The following is a 14,926-nucleotide window of genomic DNA, read 5'->3' on the forward strand; positions in this document are numbered from 1 at the left end:
ATTCCTACAATAAGGTATTATTTATTAAAGACAATTCAGAAATATTATCATTATTGTCAAAATTATACTTTTTTTCTACATCAGCATAATTAATATAAATTAGCATTAATTTATTCATTTTCATTTAAGGAATAACGATCAGGCCCTTTTGATTCAATGGCTCATATATTCATTAAAGTTTAACAGTAAACTTTTATTAACAATGATTTGTTACACGTTGCCCTTTTAAATGTTTAGAGCATAAATTAAATTGGAATTACCAAAAACACAATATTATATAAACGACAAAAAAATTAAAAAAGCGTCTGAAAATAAATACTCGTGTTCTACTAAAGGTGGCATATGGAAGAATTTGTGTTGTTTGATTATAGCACTATTGACTATAGCAAATTTATGATATTTTATTTAATTCAAGTATTAGACGTAGCAAGAGAGATTATAAGAAAAAAAATTATATTTATAATAAACACTAAAAATAATTAAGCTTTATAATGGCCATTAAAAACTAATCCTCTAGGATTTTATTAATTATGGTAATTAAAAGTACTATAACTAAATAACATGATTCCACATAGCACTATTTAAGAAACACCCTATATAATTAAGAAATATAGTATTGTCTGGAAATATACATATACAATTTTTACCTAATTTCTGATAGATTTCTGTGATTTTAGCATTCTTAATTTTATTATCTGTGATCTGTAGTATAAGATGACTATAAATTATTTAATATGAATTAAATGTTAATTGCTATTAATGTGCTAACTAGATATTGTACTATTGAACGTCATATATATGTATAATAACTATAGTCACTTTGTATATTAAGGGCCAGTTGTTTTATTCTTATTGATAATATTTATTTGTTTAGTAAAAATTAAAAACTGTAATCATTCAATTCAATTTCAAGCATTACCAAATGGATAAATTTATCAAGTTGTTTACAAATAGGTGGAAACCTGGCCTTAAATGTATTTACGTATTCGTCGAGAATATAATAAACACCTACATTCTATATAGACTGACTAAATTAATATTGCAATAGAAACAAATGATTTATTGTAACGATAGAATAGAACATTTATAATGTAAACTTAATTGGTAGCCGGAATACTTGTTAATGAAATAAGTTGTCAGATATGAGATTCAGTCTTATGTTTAACAAGTATACGGTATATCGCGGTTCTTAAAATTAAGATTATACATAATAACAGTTGGTCTATGATCTAGCTGTATACACGAGCCTACTAGCTGTTAGTTATATAGGCAGTAATCGAATTGCATTGTTAAGCGTAAATGATATGAAATCAGTCAAATCCAATTATTAAAATAGATCTGTTAATGAGGTAGACTTATCATATACCTATCATAACTAATGTAGGAAATCTTACCCGTTGAGAGAGGAATCTATCTTATCAAGCGAGTTAAAGAGAAAGCTTAATGAACCATTCAATTCCATTGAAATTCTTTCATACAGTTTATATTATGATTATCAAAGGGAGTGAAATTTGATCTACTATCGGTTATATACCTATATTTACAAACCTGTCATAATTTTGTTTTGAAACAAAACCTATTGATAAATAAGATTTCTTCGAAGATATATGACAACAGAAGTCCATTCTGAAATAAGATAGTAATGATAGGGATTCATTAGGATACAATTTGTGCAAACATGAAATTGATACGTAAAAAGAGATTTGATGGCCCTGAAAAGGGCCGTTCGAGTGTTCTTATCCCGAAAAAGTGTTCGATTTAACGTTTCACTTCTTCTTGGCTGGTGCTTTCTTCGCTGCGGGTTTCTTTGCTTTTGCGGCAGTTGCGGGAGCTTTTTTAGCTTGCGGTTTCTTTGTAGCGGCTGCTGCTTTTGCTAGTTTAGCTTTGGGCGAGGTTGTCTTGGCCTTCGGTGGTTTAGCGGCAGGTCCTTTTGTCGCCTTCTTCTTTTCGCTACTAGCAGCGGCTGGCTTTTTGGCGGCTGCTTTCTTTACAGCAGCTGCTGCAACAGCAGTCGAACTCTTCTTCGGTGCTGCTGGTTTTTTCGCTGAAGCGGTGGCTTTCTTCGGTGCGGCTGCTACAGCTTTAGGTGCTGCTTTTGGCTTCTTGGCAGCTTCAGTTTTCGCAGATGCCAATCTGAATGAACCTGCGGCGCCCTTACCCTTCGTCTGTACCAGAACACCAGAAGCAACGGCTGTCTTCAAGTACCTCTTAATGAATGAAGCATGTTTCTCAGCGTCCACCTTGTATGTAGATGAGATATACTTCTTGATAGCCTGCAATGACGAACCACCTCTCTCCTTCAGACTCTTGATAGCAGCGTTGACCATTTCGGCAGTACGAGGATGAGTAGGTTTAGTACGGGGCTTCTTTGATTTTGGTGCTGTTGCTTTTTTCGGTGATGTAGCCTGAGTGGCTGGACTGTTGGTTCCTGATGCAGTCATGACGACTGGAGACGATGCGGCTTTATCTGCCATATCACTCTTAAAGCGTAGATATAGACGACTATATGCTGCTTGGTTGCTGCGACTAATACTCTGAACTTCGGCTAGTAGCTTGGTGCACGTAGCTGCAGTAAGAATGTACTGTGGCGCTGCCTGCCGTCCATGCCTTACCGGAGCACGGACCATGGAGAGAGACCCGACCGCTCTTGCACGTCAGCTGCACAACTATACTCGAAGAGCGCGGTACCACCTACCCGATATTTATAAAAAATTTAATTACCAATCGGTTACTTTTTCACTATTTAATCGTTTTCAAATATCAAAGGATATTTGACCTTGATGTCGTAGCCCCTTTACCCATATAAATTTCGTTACTTCTTTGGAAAAAAGCCGAGCGTCTGACACAGTGCACAAGCTCACTTGTGCTACCACTCCAATAAATTTACTTAACAAACAATTTAATGAATCATTTTCAAAAAAACTTCTATGGATATATAATCCCTATGGTTTATGCTACCTGTTTATATAAAAGAAAGATTATATTTAAATCGGTTTCTTACTTTAATCGAGCAACTTTTCAAACGTACAGTTCGCACTCAGACTGTGCGCCAACAATCGGTAACTGTTGAAGAATTCACCTTAATTAATATCATTTTTTACTATTAATATTTAGTCTCATAATCATAATATTCTCTCTTTTATTCGTATCGAATAAAAAGATATTATTTGTTTATCCTAACCAATAGTATATTTCAAGATATTCTATAATATAACTTCTATCATTCTATTCCGCATATAGGTTATACTATCGTCATTTTTATACAGATAGTGCGAAAGTCTCAGGTATTCAAAATTTTTAAACATGAAATAAAAACTAAATTTACAAATGAAAAATGTAAATGTGCCCTCATTTTAAACTTTGAAATAATTAATATCATGACTATTTGTAACTTGTTCATAGTATATACGTGTATTAAATAAAAATTTAATAGTCGGCAGACACACTGAGATTATAGAAACTAAGAGGGTATAAAACTGGACGCGTACGCAACACATGTATAGTTTTTAGAAACAATGTTTGAAAAAATCCTATTATAAATAATTTCTCTGTCGTGTTATAACCATACATGTGACTCCAGATCCTATTTCAAACTACAGAACCCTATAAAGATTAGAAATTTGTGACTAAATTCCAAATAAATAAAATCAATAACCACCTGAATAAATGTCGTTTTTAATATGAGAATTTTATTAATGAATTGAAATAAATATTGATTGTAAAAAGATTGATATATGCTTATGGATGAACTTATCACTAAAAAATTGTACATATTGCACGAATAAATGTTGAAGTATGAAGTACATGATTTGTTTATAAAATAGTGTTTTACATAATTGTTCTTCGTAAATAAGAATTTGGCGGCCCTTAAAAGGGCCGATTTTATTTGTTATATCACTTAGATATACAATAATCTTAACCACCAAAACCGTACAAAGTACGACCTTGACGTTTCAGGGCATAGACAACGTCCATTGCTGTTACAGTCTTGCGTTTTGCGTGTTCAGTATAGGTGACTGCATCACGAATCACATTTTCTAGGAAAACCTTCAAGACACCTCGTGTCTCTTCGTAAATCAAACCAGAGATACGCTTGACACCACCTCTTCTTGCTAAACGGCGAATAGCGGGTTTTGTAATACCCTGGATATTATCACGCAGTACTTTGCGATGACGTTTTGCTCCTCCTTTTCCTAAACCTTTTCCTCCCTTACCACGGCCAGTCATTTTTCGAAAGTATGTAATACAGCAGTACACTCCTCCGTAAAACACGAAAGCGAAATGTGTCTGCTCTCGGTTGAACGGTGCTTTTAAGCGGCCACCACATTTTACCCCCACCACCTATAACTGACCAATAAGAATTTAGAATCTTATATTAGACGTTCCCTGTGTTTCCTTTTAATAATAAAAAGCCAGCGACACACACACGCATTGTTTAATCTAAATAATGCCCTGACCTCATAATAAATAAATATTTTATAATAATTATAAAAATATGTATATTTGATTGTGTGTGTATACGTTTTTGTATTTAAATGTATTGTCTATGGAAAATTGTATTAATTGTTAATACTAATAGGTCATGGTAATTTTATTTATATGTATTAAAAGTGATATATAACATTATTTTTAAGTAAAAGAAATATTATATAAATTCTAGAAAGGGTGAAAAGGTTTGGCAGAGAAATTTTCCCCCCACCAATACGTACCGACCAATCAGGATGACGAATGGGTAGGTCCGCGTATATATAAGGAAGCGAGCTGGACTATACCGTCATTCTCGTTCTACTCTCACAGTTGATCGAAAACTTCAATAGCAATGGCTCGTACCAAGCAAACTGCTCGTAAGTCCACTGGAGGAAAGGCGCCAAGGAAACAGCTGGCCACCAAAGCTGCACGTAAAAGTGCACCAGCTACTGGAGGTGTGAAGAAGCCTCATCGCTACAGGCCTGGAACAGTAGCTCTTCGTGAGATTCGTCGTTACCAGAAAAGTACGGAACTCTTGATCCGTAAATTGCCTTTCCAACGGCTTGTTCGTGAGATCGCTCAGGACTTCAAGACTGATCTCAGGTTCCAAAGTTCTGCTGTAATGGCTCTTCAAGAAGCTAGTGAGGCTTATCTCGTCGGTCTTTTTGAAGACACCAACTTGTGCGCTATCCATGCCAAGCGCGTTACAATTATGCCAAAGGACATCCAATTGGCACGTCGTATCCGTGGTGAACGAGCCTAATTTTCGCCGTATGGTGGTTGACAATAACCGGCCCTTTTCAGGGCCACCAAACATTTAAAATGTTGGACTGGATTCTGAAACACTATTAATTAGTTACGTATGAGTGCGATTTTATTTTTAGCAGGAATTACAGGTTTATAAAAGTTTTCAATTAATAATTTAAAATGTGAAGAATGGTTCCATACGATAAACTTTTTTGATGGCCCTAAAAAGGGCCGTTTTTTAAGTTTGGAAGGTTGATGCTTTACTTTTTCTTTGCAGCAGATGGTTTCTTTTTATACAATGGCTTTTTGGCTTTAGATTTTAATCTTTTTAAGGTTTTTTTCGGTGTTGTTTTAATTGAAGTTATGCTCGAAATCAATTTTGTGCTTTTAGGTTTCGGTGGTTTAGCGGCTGGTCCTTTACTTATTTTACGCTTCTCTGGAGATACTTTTTTTATAACAGCGGTGGGTTTTTTAGTAGTAGGTTTCCTGCTAGGTTTTTTATGTGAACCCTTTTTTAATTCAATAGCCTTCTTTTTGTGCTGAGTTTTAATTTTGGAGGAATCAATTTTGGTTGAAACTAATTTGAAAGAGCCAGCAGCACCTTTGCCTTTGGTCTGCACCAGAGTACCAGATACCACAGCAGTTTTCAAATATCTTTTAATGAACGGTGCATGCTTATCAGCATCAATTTTATATGTAAATGCAATATACTTCTTAATTGCCTGAAGAGAAGATCCATTGCGTTCTTTCAAGTGTCCAATAGCACCATTCACCATGTCAGATGTTCGAGGATGTTTAGGCTTAGATCTAGCTTTCTTCAGTTTGGATGACATTATCTTTTTCGTGGGTACTGCTTGTACACTTTTTTGGCTTGTTGTAGCCGCCATTGTTGTATAAAGAACAATAAACAATCAAATATATCACCCTTTCGGACAACGAGATTATTTTATAGCAGTTGATCAGAATCTGGGTATGTTGAAATGTTATTCAAAGCAGATAGAACGTTGACAAGAGTCAAGAGAAACAAAGTGGCGGCGCTGAGAAAGGATAGGACTGAATTGCAGAGCACGGACCATGGAGAGAGCCCGAAGCGTAGTTGCATCTCTAATGCACAATTGCACTTCCTATCTTTGGTACAAGTACGACTCATAAATTTTCCAATTTACTTATCATAAATTTGCCAATACGAAATGTCCATTTTCAAAAAACCTTTATTGACGTTTAAGCTCATTTTTTATTGCTAGTCATCTCTTTTAAGTGTCTTTTAAACGATAATATTCACTGTCTTGTCATCATATCGATACAGTTAGATTATGCATGGATTTAAAATAAATCATTATTTCTGCTTTTCTTAGTATAACTTTTGTTGTAATAAAATCATGGTTAAGAAGAAATTCATTATGGTCTTCTGTGTGTGTACATTTTTATTGTAAAATTATCTATAAACGCTATTTTTATACATTCTACAAGTGGAGTTGTTAACTCGCTTGTCCTAATATAGTATATTCGTTTCAAATATATTTTGATTTTACACTAATATTATTCAAATAATATATTGTTAAGAATTGTCTACAATTTTTGCATCACTACTTTATTGCTATTTGGTCAAAGCTGTTTTTAAGTCTAGTATAGCAGCTACTAGCATTAAAATATTAATTCTGAACTTAATAAATTAACATATGTAAACAATTTTGTCTTGAGTTCACACAATTATATCCTAAAAGTTTAAACAATTCTTAATTCTTAATTCCTGTAGTATTCGAGTTAAACATTTAAATTCTTTGATGTATTTGTAAAAATTTAAATTCAATTACTGTTTTTAGATACCACAGCAGATGTGCTTCATTACTACTGTATGTGTCATATACGTATATGCAAGTATGCTAGTAGTAGGGTAAGCGCAGCACAACGGTGGCAGCAGCCAATGACTACTGCGCAGGTCATTTTGACTCACTAGCTACTCTCTGATTGGTCCGCGTGCTAGCCGAATACTTTGTATAAATAAGAGGCTACGAGGTTCGGGAGTCATTCTTCATCGATCAGCAGAAAGCTGTAAACGTATTTTCTTTTAAAAGAGAGGCTCTTGGTTTTTATCAGCAATAATGTCAGGCCGTGGAAAAGGAGGAAAGGTCAAGGGAAAGGCAAAGTCTCGCTCCAATCGAGCAGGACTACAGTTTCCGGTAGGACGAATCCATAGACTTCTGCGTAAAGGAAACTATGCAGAGCGCGTCGGTGCTGGTGCTCCAGTTTATCTTGCAGCTGTAATGGAGTATCTAGCAGCTGAGGTTCTCGAGTTGGCTGGTAATGCCGCAAGAGACAATAAGAAGACTAGAATCATTCCTCGCCATCTTCAGCTTGCAATCCGTAATGACGAGGAGTTGAACAAATTGCTATCTGGCGTTACCATTGCTCAAGGTGGTGTGCTGCCGAATATTCAAGCAGTTTTACTTCCAAAGAAGACGGAGAAGAAAGCTTAAACATCCGATTTTTGTCACATTCGATACCACTAAAACGGCCCTTTTAAGGGCCATCAATAAACTTCAAACGACGGAATAATATTCAAAGCAGTTATTATTTAAATTAAGTATTTTGTTATTGAATTATTTGTTGATAATCTATTTCATCCATACATTCTCGTGTCAAAATATATAGGTATTTTTTTATACAATTGTCTTTTAGGTATACAATAATTTCTTTGTATATGTTAATATTGCTTTGCTAAAAATGTTTATTTTTCTGAAAGCTGACTGAAGAACTCTTAGGTTTAGTGCGCACAAACGATTTAAATCCCTGCATTATTTTTACGTAAAAACTTATTACCCTGCTCGACGTATAAGAGCAACGTACGGCAAAGAACTTAATAGTCAAAGTACTGCTTTGCGTTACATTACAAATCTGCGCATTACAATACTTATGCGGTTTGCCCTACAATCGTTCTCACATATCAGGCAATGTAAGTTTTTAAGTGAAAATAACGTTCAGTATTAAATGATTTTATGTGCACTAAGTCTTAAAAAGTTAGTAGAATCATCAGCTCGTAAATATTTAATTTCAACGATTGGGCTTAATTTTATAAGTATAAATGATTAAGATGATTCTATCTATTTTTATATTATTTAAAATAGATATCTAATTTTAATTATCTATAGTTTAAGAAATACTCGAAAACTAAATCCAATAATTTTGTTTATTTTTACTTAACTTACTTTTGTTTAATAAATATATGCTTAAAATCGCCGGGGTAAGCGTTATAAACGGTTTAAAAATTAATGTAAGACGCGTTAATATCAGTTTCTTTAGATAACCTACGTTAATATCGGCTGAGTTTATTTGTGCTAATTCTGTTCCCTTTCTTGATGATCCTATAGTGGGAGCGGGGTATTACGGTGGCCAGCGGGATCCCTCAAGCCCTCTGTAGCCAATATTACGGAACGAAAAACGAGGGAGAATTGTCCAGCGCTATTTTTCAACCGATTTCAATGTTTTTGGGCTTGTTGGAATCGTTAGGACTCGCAGTTTGTCATAAATAAAGCCGTATTTTCCAAAAAACGTAAAAAAAATAGAATTGTTTAAAAATTCGCATTAATATTATTTAAACGCAAAACAAATCGAAAAAACGAGCTTCTTTATGACGAGGTGCCAGACCTAACGATTCTAACAAGACCAAAAACATTGAAATCGGTTTAGAAATAGAGCCGTAGCATTGTCCCGCGTTTTTGAGGTGGACGAAAAACAAAAATTTTTAGGAAGAAAGCTAGGATTCCACCCCTCTCGCGGCTCACGCTAACGTGTTCCCCCACTCCAGCATCGAAACTTACTGCGAAGCTTTCCTCATATTTACGCTATTCCCCTATCTGTAGCTATACACATATAAATACCGCTAAAATAATGTTGAGAACATTTCATTTCACCGATATAATGAAATTGCTGAAAATGCAATTATCATTTTGAAATAAAACTGTAGAAAAGGAGATTTCGTAATGCTTGAAATATAGGGCATACGGCGAAACGCGGGACAATGGTACAGTCGTATTTTTCAACAGAATTTGATGAGACTAGTAATAATTAAAGCCATTCTTAATGTAGATTGTCCTAAAGAGCTCGCATTTTCGATAAAGCTTATAGTTTTTCAGCTATGAACGTTTGAAGTTGCACGGCGCACAAATACATATTTCTTCTCTCGCGTAGATCAGCTGTTGCGCACGTCCATCTTCAATCGTTCATAACTGGAAAACTATAGGCTTTATCGAAAATGCGAGCTCTTTAGGACAATCTACACGTAGAACGGCTTTAGTTATGACTAGTCTCATCAAATTCTATTGAGAAATACGACTGTACCATTGTCCCGCGTTTCGCCGTATGCCCTATATTTCAAGCATTACGAAATCTCCTTTTCTACAGTTTTATTTCAAAATGATAATTGCATTTTCAGCAATTTCATTATATCGGTGAAATGAAATGTTCTCAACATTATTTTAGCGGTATTTATATGTGTATAGCTACAGATAAGGGAATAGCGTAAATATGAGGAAAGCTTCGCAGTAAGTTTCGATGCTGGAGTGGGGGAACACGTTAGCGTGAGCCGCGAGAGGGGTGGAAGCCTAGCTTTCTTCCTAAAAATTTTTGCTTTTCGTCCACCTCAAAAACGCGGGACAATGGTACGGCTCTATTCCTCAACCGATTTCAATGTTTTTGGGCTTGTTGGAATCGTTAGGTCGGCACCTCGTCATAAAGAAGCCCGATTTTTCGATTTGTTTTGCGTTTAAATAATATTAATGCGAATTTTTAAACAATTTTATTTTTTTTACGTTTTTTGGAAAATACGGCTTTACTTATGACAAAGTGCGAGTCCTAATGATTCAACAAGCCCAAAAACATTGAAATCGGTTGAAAAATAGCGCTGGACAATTCTCCCTCGTTTTTCGTTCCGTAATATTGGCTACAGAGGGCTTGAGGGATCGCTCGTCCTGCACATGGATGGTAATTCTGTAAATACCAGTCGCTTGTTGTGCACGTGGTGTTGTTTAACCAGTGGGACAGTGGAAGTAGTGAAGTCAAACACGTACATTTATATTTTTAAGTTATAAATATTTAAGAATTTTAAAAATGCCTTTTACAAAAAGTATTGGATGGAAAAAAGTTCCAAATACAGTAAATAAGAGAATGGTTGATTCATCACTGATGCATGATTTGGTACCAATAAAGAAGATTTTGAGAAGAACAAAAGTGCTCAATAAAATATTACAGTACTCTACAACACAGAGTTATGAAAAGTATGTAGATATAAAAAAAGAACTTATAAATGATATTACAGATGATATTGAATCAGACGATGGATCTTATTTTTCTGACAATGATTACAGTAGAGCATATGAATCTCTGAATACATCTAATGATACTTTCATAACTACTACAGATTCACCCATGCTATCTTTAAAAGACAAAACACATAGTGTAAAAACTATGCCTTCCAAACCAAATGTAAGAAAGAAAGGTAATTCAATTAAGAAACAAGCATCAAACAATAAACGTAGTGCTGACTTAGATGTTGGCTGGAGAAGTGTTGAAGTTGATAAAAATAATAGCAAAAGAAGGGCTATAGATAAAATAGTGACATCTAATAGTTACAATGGTAAGGAGTTAAAGACTAAAGAGAAAGAATTAGGTCCTAGTGTAACAGGATTAAATACAAAAAAAACTTTAATACATATAAAAAGAAATTTAAATATAGTGCTTGATGATATATGTGATAATAATGACAAATATAATAAAATTAACTTGAATGGTTCAAAACATCTACATCATCATCTACCTTTGGGACAAAGCACTCCTCTAAATCATAAAAGCCATTCCTTAGAGAAGAATGATGTATTATTGCTTACAAAATCTTGTCTAAATAAAAAAGAGGATATAGGTAGTAATAAATGTTTGAATGAAGAAAAAACTTTAAGAGGTGAAAGTGAGACTGCAGAATTAAGATTAGTAAGCTGTGAAATTCAATCATCGCCTGAATTAAATCAAGAAGACACTGGTAAAAATGTAGAAAACGATAATTCTGTCATAAATTATATACAAAATAATTTGGATCAATCTGTAGTATCTGGCAGAGATGTATTAAAAGTGACAATTCCTGCACCATTATTGAATGAACAGGAAAAAATCCATAATAGTGAGGAGAAGAATCAAAAACAGAAAGCTTCCCCAAAAATAATGAGTACTGAGATTGTCAATAAAAGATATAAAATTATTCACAATGAAAATGAAGGCAGTATTGAAAATAAAGATAAAGGTAAAGGAGATGCACTAGATGAAAGTGGAAAGTGTATTCAATATAAAGATGAAGTACAGGAAGATGTGTTAGACGAAAGTGAAAGTGATATTGAAAGAAGAGAAACAATACGAGAAGATGCATTAGATAAAAGCGAAAGCTGTATTCAAAGTAAAAGTAAAATACAGGAAGATACATTATATGAAAGTGAAGACAATATTGATAGTAAAGATAGAGTACAAGAAGATGCACTAGATGAAAGTGGAGACTGTACCCAAAGTAAAGATAAAGTAGAGGAAGATGCACTAGATAAAAGCGAAAACTGTATTCAAGCTAAACATGCAGTACAAGAAGATGCACTAGATAAGAGTGGAGACTGTACTCAAAGTAAAGATAAAGTAGAAGAAGATGCACTAGGTAAAAGCGAAAACTGTATTCAAACTAAACATGCAGTACAAGAAGATGCACTAGATGAAAGCAAAAGCTGTATTCAAAGTAAAGATAAAGTACAAGAAGGTGTATTAGAAAAAATCAAATCAGTGAAAAGTGATATTGATGATACAGAGGAAGAAGAATTAGAAGATAATATATCAATTTCTACTAAAAAACGCTTACAGCAATTAAAAAGGCTTAACTTAAGTCTGGTTAGCGAATCTAGTTGTAGTGAGGACGATACTGATTGTTTCAAAAATTTATCCAATAATAATATTTCACAAGAAAATATACTTCATAAAAGCTTCAATTCTAGTTATGAAGAAATTGAACCAACTCAACAATCACCAAAGAAAAAAGCTCAGGTCAAAAGTAACAATGTTAAGGATCTAAATAATTGCTCAAAAAATGAAGGAAATAAAATAAATTACATCTATGATAAACTCCCAATGCCGAATGCAATTAAATGTAAACGGATTTTTGATGAGCCTTATATTGACAAGGATGGTAAAATTGGTAGTGAAGTAAAAGATCACGAAAGAAATTCAATTAGGAAAAATTATGTTATTAATGATACAAATACATGTATTAATATTATTGAGGACAAGGTACAATCAGATAATGAATCAACAAAGTTTAGTCTCATTATTGATGCGAATGAATCATTTGATCTTCATGAAGATTCAACAAAATCTGTAGAAAGCAAAAAAAAGGAAGTTCATGAAGATCAACTTTCTGTGACGTATAAAAGACCAAGCCAGGTAAGCAATTTTAATGCTATTTGCTTTATTGCATTTAAAATGCTACTCTTTTTTTTCCAGCTGAATGAATTTATTGAACAGCAAGAGACATTAATCAAATTAAAAGGTAAACCAAGCTTCACTATGAAAGATTTGTGTGAAGATGATCAAGTTTTCATTTTAAATTTACCATCAAAGGTACGTTACAATAAGTAAATTCATTTGTATTATTCTATCATTGATTTCATTAAATCTTAAAACACACTTTTTTTATTAAAACAGATTTTGTTAAAGGATTTTTGTGGAGAAAAAGTAATCCTGAAAGAGAAAAGCATAAAAATTGGAAAAGATAAGTATAAGGCTTCATCCGATGAAAGTCAAATTATTTCTCTATTGCTTAATACTGGTCAGCAAAAATCGGAATATAAAATCGGTAATAATCAATAGTTTTTACGTTGTAGTGTGATATCAGTTTTATGAAATTTCATCCATTTTTTTATAGCTAATATTCAAACAGTACGTTCAATAACATTACGATATAAGCTTGATGAAACACGTAAAAGAGAAGCTTTATGTAATAATGCCAATAACTTTAATCAGAAAGATGATATTAGTGATGATGCACTGGCAAATGAAGATAAAATCTCTAAAAAAATAAAATTAACAAAAATAATTGGTCAATTGGAAGTAACAGGCAATAAAATCAAAAGGAAAGATGACGAGACTAACCAAAAAATAGTTGTAGAAGCAGATACAGAAGAGGAGAATAATGATGATGCGAGTATATTTTCGGAAAATAGAAGCTTCTCTTCTTCTTCAGACTTAATAAAAGAAAAGAGCGATAGGAATCATCTTCGTAAGCGAAACCTGAAGAGAACAAATAAGAATGTACATAAAACAAAAAAAAAGAAGAAAAGGCAGCAAATGCAAACTGTATCACCTGAAAGTTATACATCTTACGATATGTTAAGAAAAAAGAAAAGAAAATATGAAAAGAGTATATTACAAATGGATAAAAATATAAATGTTTATGAAACTTCAAAAAAATCTAAGTTAGTTCATCATAAAAGATGCAAGAGATTGAGGATTAATGATTCATCTGATACAGACCACTTAAATGCAATTGCTAAAGCGGTTATTAATCCGTGAAATGAAAATTATAAATGATTCTGTAAAAGTCTTTGAATGATAAAAGATCTAGAAGACAATGAGTTTTCGAAAAAAATGTTTTAAACAAAAGTATTTTAGGATTTAAAAAGATCTATTTATTGATGTTATTATTGTGATTTTGGGAGGCGTGCTAAAGGCCATATGAAGACTACTTTTGTTTTTAGAATGGACCCACTATTTTTCATTACACATCCTTAAAACTTATCTTAAGAGCTTTTTAAAATCCTATTTTTATTTTTTTATTTCACCCATACTTCTTTAGAAGATACATCGAATTGAATTTACATGTACAGGTGTGGATTTAGCTGAAGTCGTGTGCATAAACGCCACGCGTCATACGAGTACTTGCAAACCTTTGTTTAATTTTAATTTGAAATGTCTTTGAAAAGGACCGTACGTAATAGCAAAATTATAAGAGGGTTTAAGAAAGCTATTGAGATAAGTTATTGTAATATGAAATATAACAAAAATAAAAGGTTCTATTAAAAAAACTCATGATTACTTGCATATCAGCAACATCAGTAAATAAAACTTTTTAAATCGCACAACTTTTTACCTAAATTTTTTTGTTCATTACCTTGCTGTTTTCAAGATACTTTTCCAATCGTAGATTTTTTTCGGACTCTCTATAGCATATGTATATACATATATCAGATGAAAGTTTATTTTTAATTACTCTATTTTATATTTTCATTTTTATAATAGAACTATACATTAAGGCATATAAATAATTGTGTTAATAAACTGAGCAACGTCTATTCGTTTTGTCAAATATGAAAAAAAAAATTTTTTTTAATATAAAGCCTTTTCTATGAAATGATTGTTTAGTTTATTTATAACTTAATTATGCCCTGTGTACGAATGAGTGCTGTACTGAGTGAGATGAAACCATGTGCAACACAATACACACAATAAAAATCAAATATATGTATGGTTACTGTAGCATTATATGAATATGTTATATGCAATATATATATATATATATATATATACATTGTATATAAACATTTTTAAAACATTTGAAGGTATAACACAACTTTCTTTTCATTTCTTTATTGTATTTGGAAATGTTCAAATGTTTTCTACGTAGATCGGAGCAAGG

At 32.9% G+C, this 14,926-nt stretch overlaps 5 protein-coding genes across 5 annotated transcripts; 3 read left to right on the forward strand and 2 right to left on the reverse strand.

The window, feature by feature from the left end:
- Nucleotides 1-1,766: 1,766 nt before the first annotated feature.
- Nucleotides 1,767-2,517, reverse strand: LOC136775510 (histone H1-like). Its single transcript, XM_066730352.1, has one exon. It carries the CDS (start codon nucleotides 2,472-2,474, stop codon nucleotides 1,767-1,769), a length of 708 nt encoding a protein of 235 aa, XP_066586449.1. The 5' UTR covers nucleotides 2,475-2,517.
- A 2,172-nt stretch (nucleotides 2,518-4,689) lies between these two features.
- LOC136775934 (histone H3) lies at nucleotides 4,690-5,440 on the forward strand. The gene has a single exon (XM_066731143.1). The coding sequence runs from the start codon at nucleotides 4,820-4,822 to the stop codon at nucleotides 5,228-5,230; it is 411 nt and encodes a 136-aa protein (XP_066587240.1). The 5' UTR covers nucleotides 4,690-4,819; the 3' UTR covers nucleotides 5,231-5,440.
- LOC136775933 (histone H1-like) lies at nucleotides 5,302-6,551 on the reverse strand. The gene is made up of 2 exons (XM_066731141.1): nucleotides 5,416-6,551; nucleotides 5,302-5,312 (listed from the first exon to the last, which is right to left on the reverse strand). Exon 1 carries the CDS (start codon nucleotides 6,099-6,101, stop codon nucleotides 5,475-5,477), a length of 627 nt encoding a protein of 208 aa, XP_066587238.1. The 5' UTR covers nucleotides 6,102-6,551; the 3' UTR covers nucleotides 5,302-5,312; nucleotides 5,416-5,474.
- Nucleotides 6,552-7,316: 765 nt separating this feature from the next.
- Nucleotides 7,317-7,691, forward strand: LOC136775772 (histone H2A). The gene has a single exon (XM_066730846.1). It carries the CDS (start codon nucleotides 7,317-7,319, stop codon nucleotides 7,689-7,691), a length of 375 nt encoding a protein of 124 aa, XP_066586943.1.
- Nucleotides 7,692-9,872: 2,181 nt separating this feature from the next.
- Nucleotides 9,873-14,610, forward strand: LOC136775376 (uro-adherence factor A-like). Its single transcript, XM_066730099.1, has 4 exons — nucleotides 9,873-12,675; nucleotides 12,736-12,852; nucleotides 12,937-13,087; nucleotides 13,157-14,610. The coding sequence occupies exons 1-4, from the start codon at nucleotides 10,321-10,323 to the stop codon at nucleotides 13,801-13,803; spliced, it is 3,270 nt and encodes a 1,089-aa protein (XP_066586196.1). The 5' UTR covers nucleotides 9,873-10,320; the 3' UTR covers nucleotides 13,804-14,610.
- Nucleotides 14,611-14,926: the final 316 nt, after the last annotated feature.

Source organism: Prorops nasuta, unplaced genomic scaffold, assembly GCF_024137725.1.
Source record: "Prorops nasuta isolate Cenicafe-Biocafe unplaced genomic scaffold, Cenicafe_Pnas_1.2 PNAS00008, whole genome shotgun sequence".
NCBI classification, from domain to species: domain Eukaryota; kingdom Metazoa; phylum Arthropoda; class Insecta; order Hymenoptera; family Bethylidae; genus Prorops; species Prorops nasuta.

Excerpts from the sequence above, each read along its gene's own strand:
- LOC136775933 (XM_066731141.1), bottom strand. The coding sequence starts at position 6,101 with ATGGCGGCTACAACAAGCCAAAAAAGTGTACAAGCAGTACCCACGAAA.
- LOC136775772 (XM_066730846.1), top strand. The coding sequence starts at position 7,317 with ATGTCAGGCCGTGGAAAAGGAGGAAAGGTCAAGGGAAAGGCAAAGTCT.
- LOC136775934 (XM_066731143.1), top strand. The coding sequence starts at position 4,820 with ATGGCTCGTACCAAGCAAACTGCTCGTAAGTCCACTGGAGGAAAGGCG.
- LOC136775510 (XM_066730352.1), bottom strand. The coding sequence starts at position 2,474 with ATGGCAGATAAAGCCGCATCGTCTCCAGTCGTCATGACTGCATCAGGA.
- LOC136775376 (XM_066730099.1), top strand. The coding sequence starts at position 10,321 with ATGCCTTTTACAAAAAGTATTGGATGGAAAAAAGTTCCAAATACAGTA. Across the intron at positions 12,676-12,735 it reads CGTATAAAAGACCAAGCCAG|CTGAATGAATTTATTGAACA; the intron begins GTAAGCAATTTT and ends TTTTTTTTCCAG. Across the intron at positions 13,088-13,156 it reads AAAATCGGAATATAAAATCG|CTAATATTCAAACAGTACGT; the intron begins GTAATAATCAAT and ends ATTTTTTTATAG.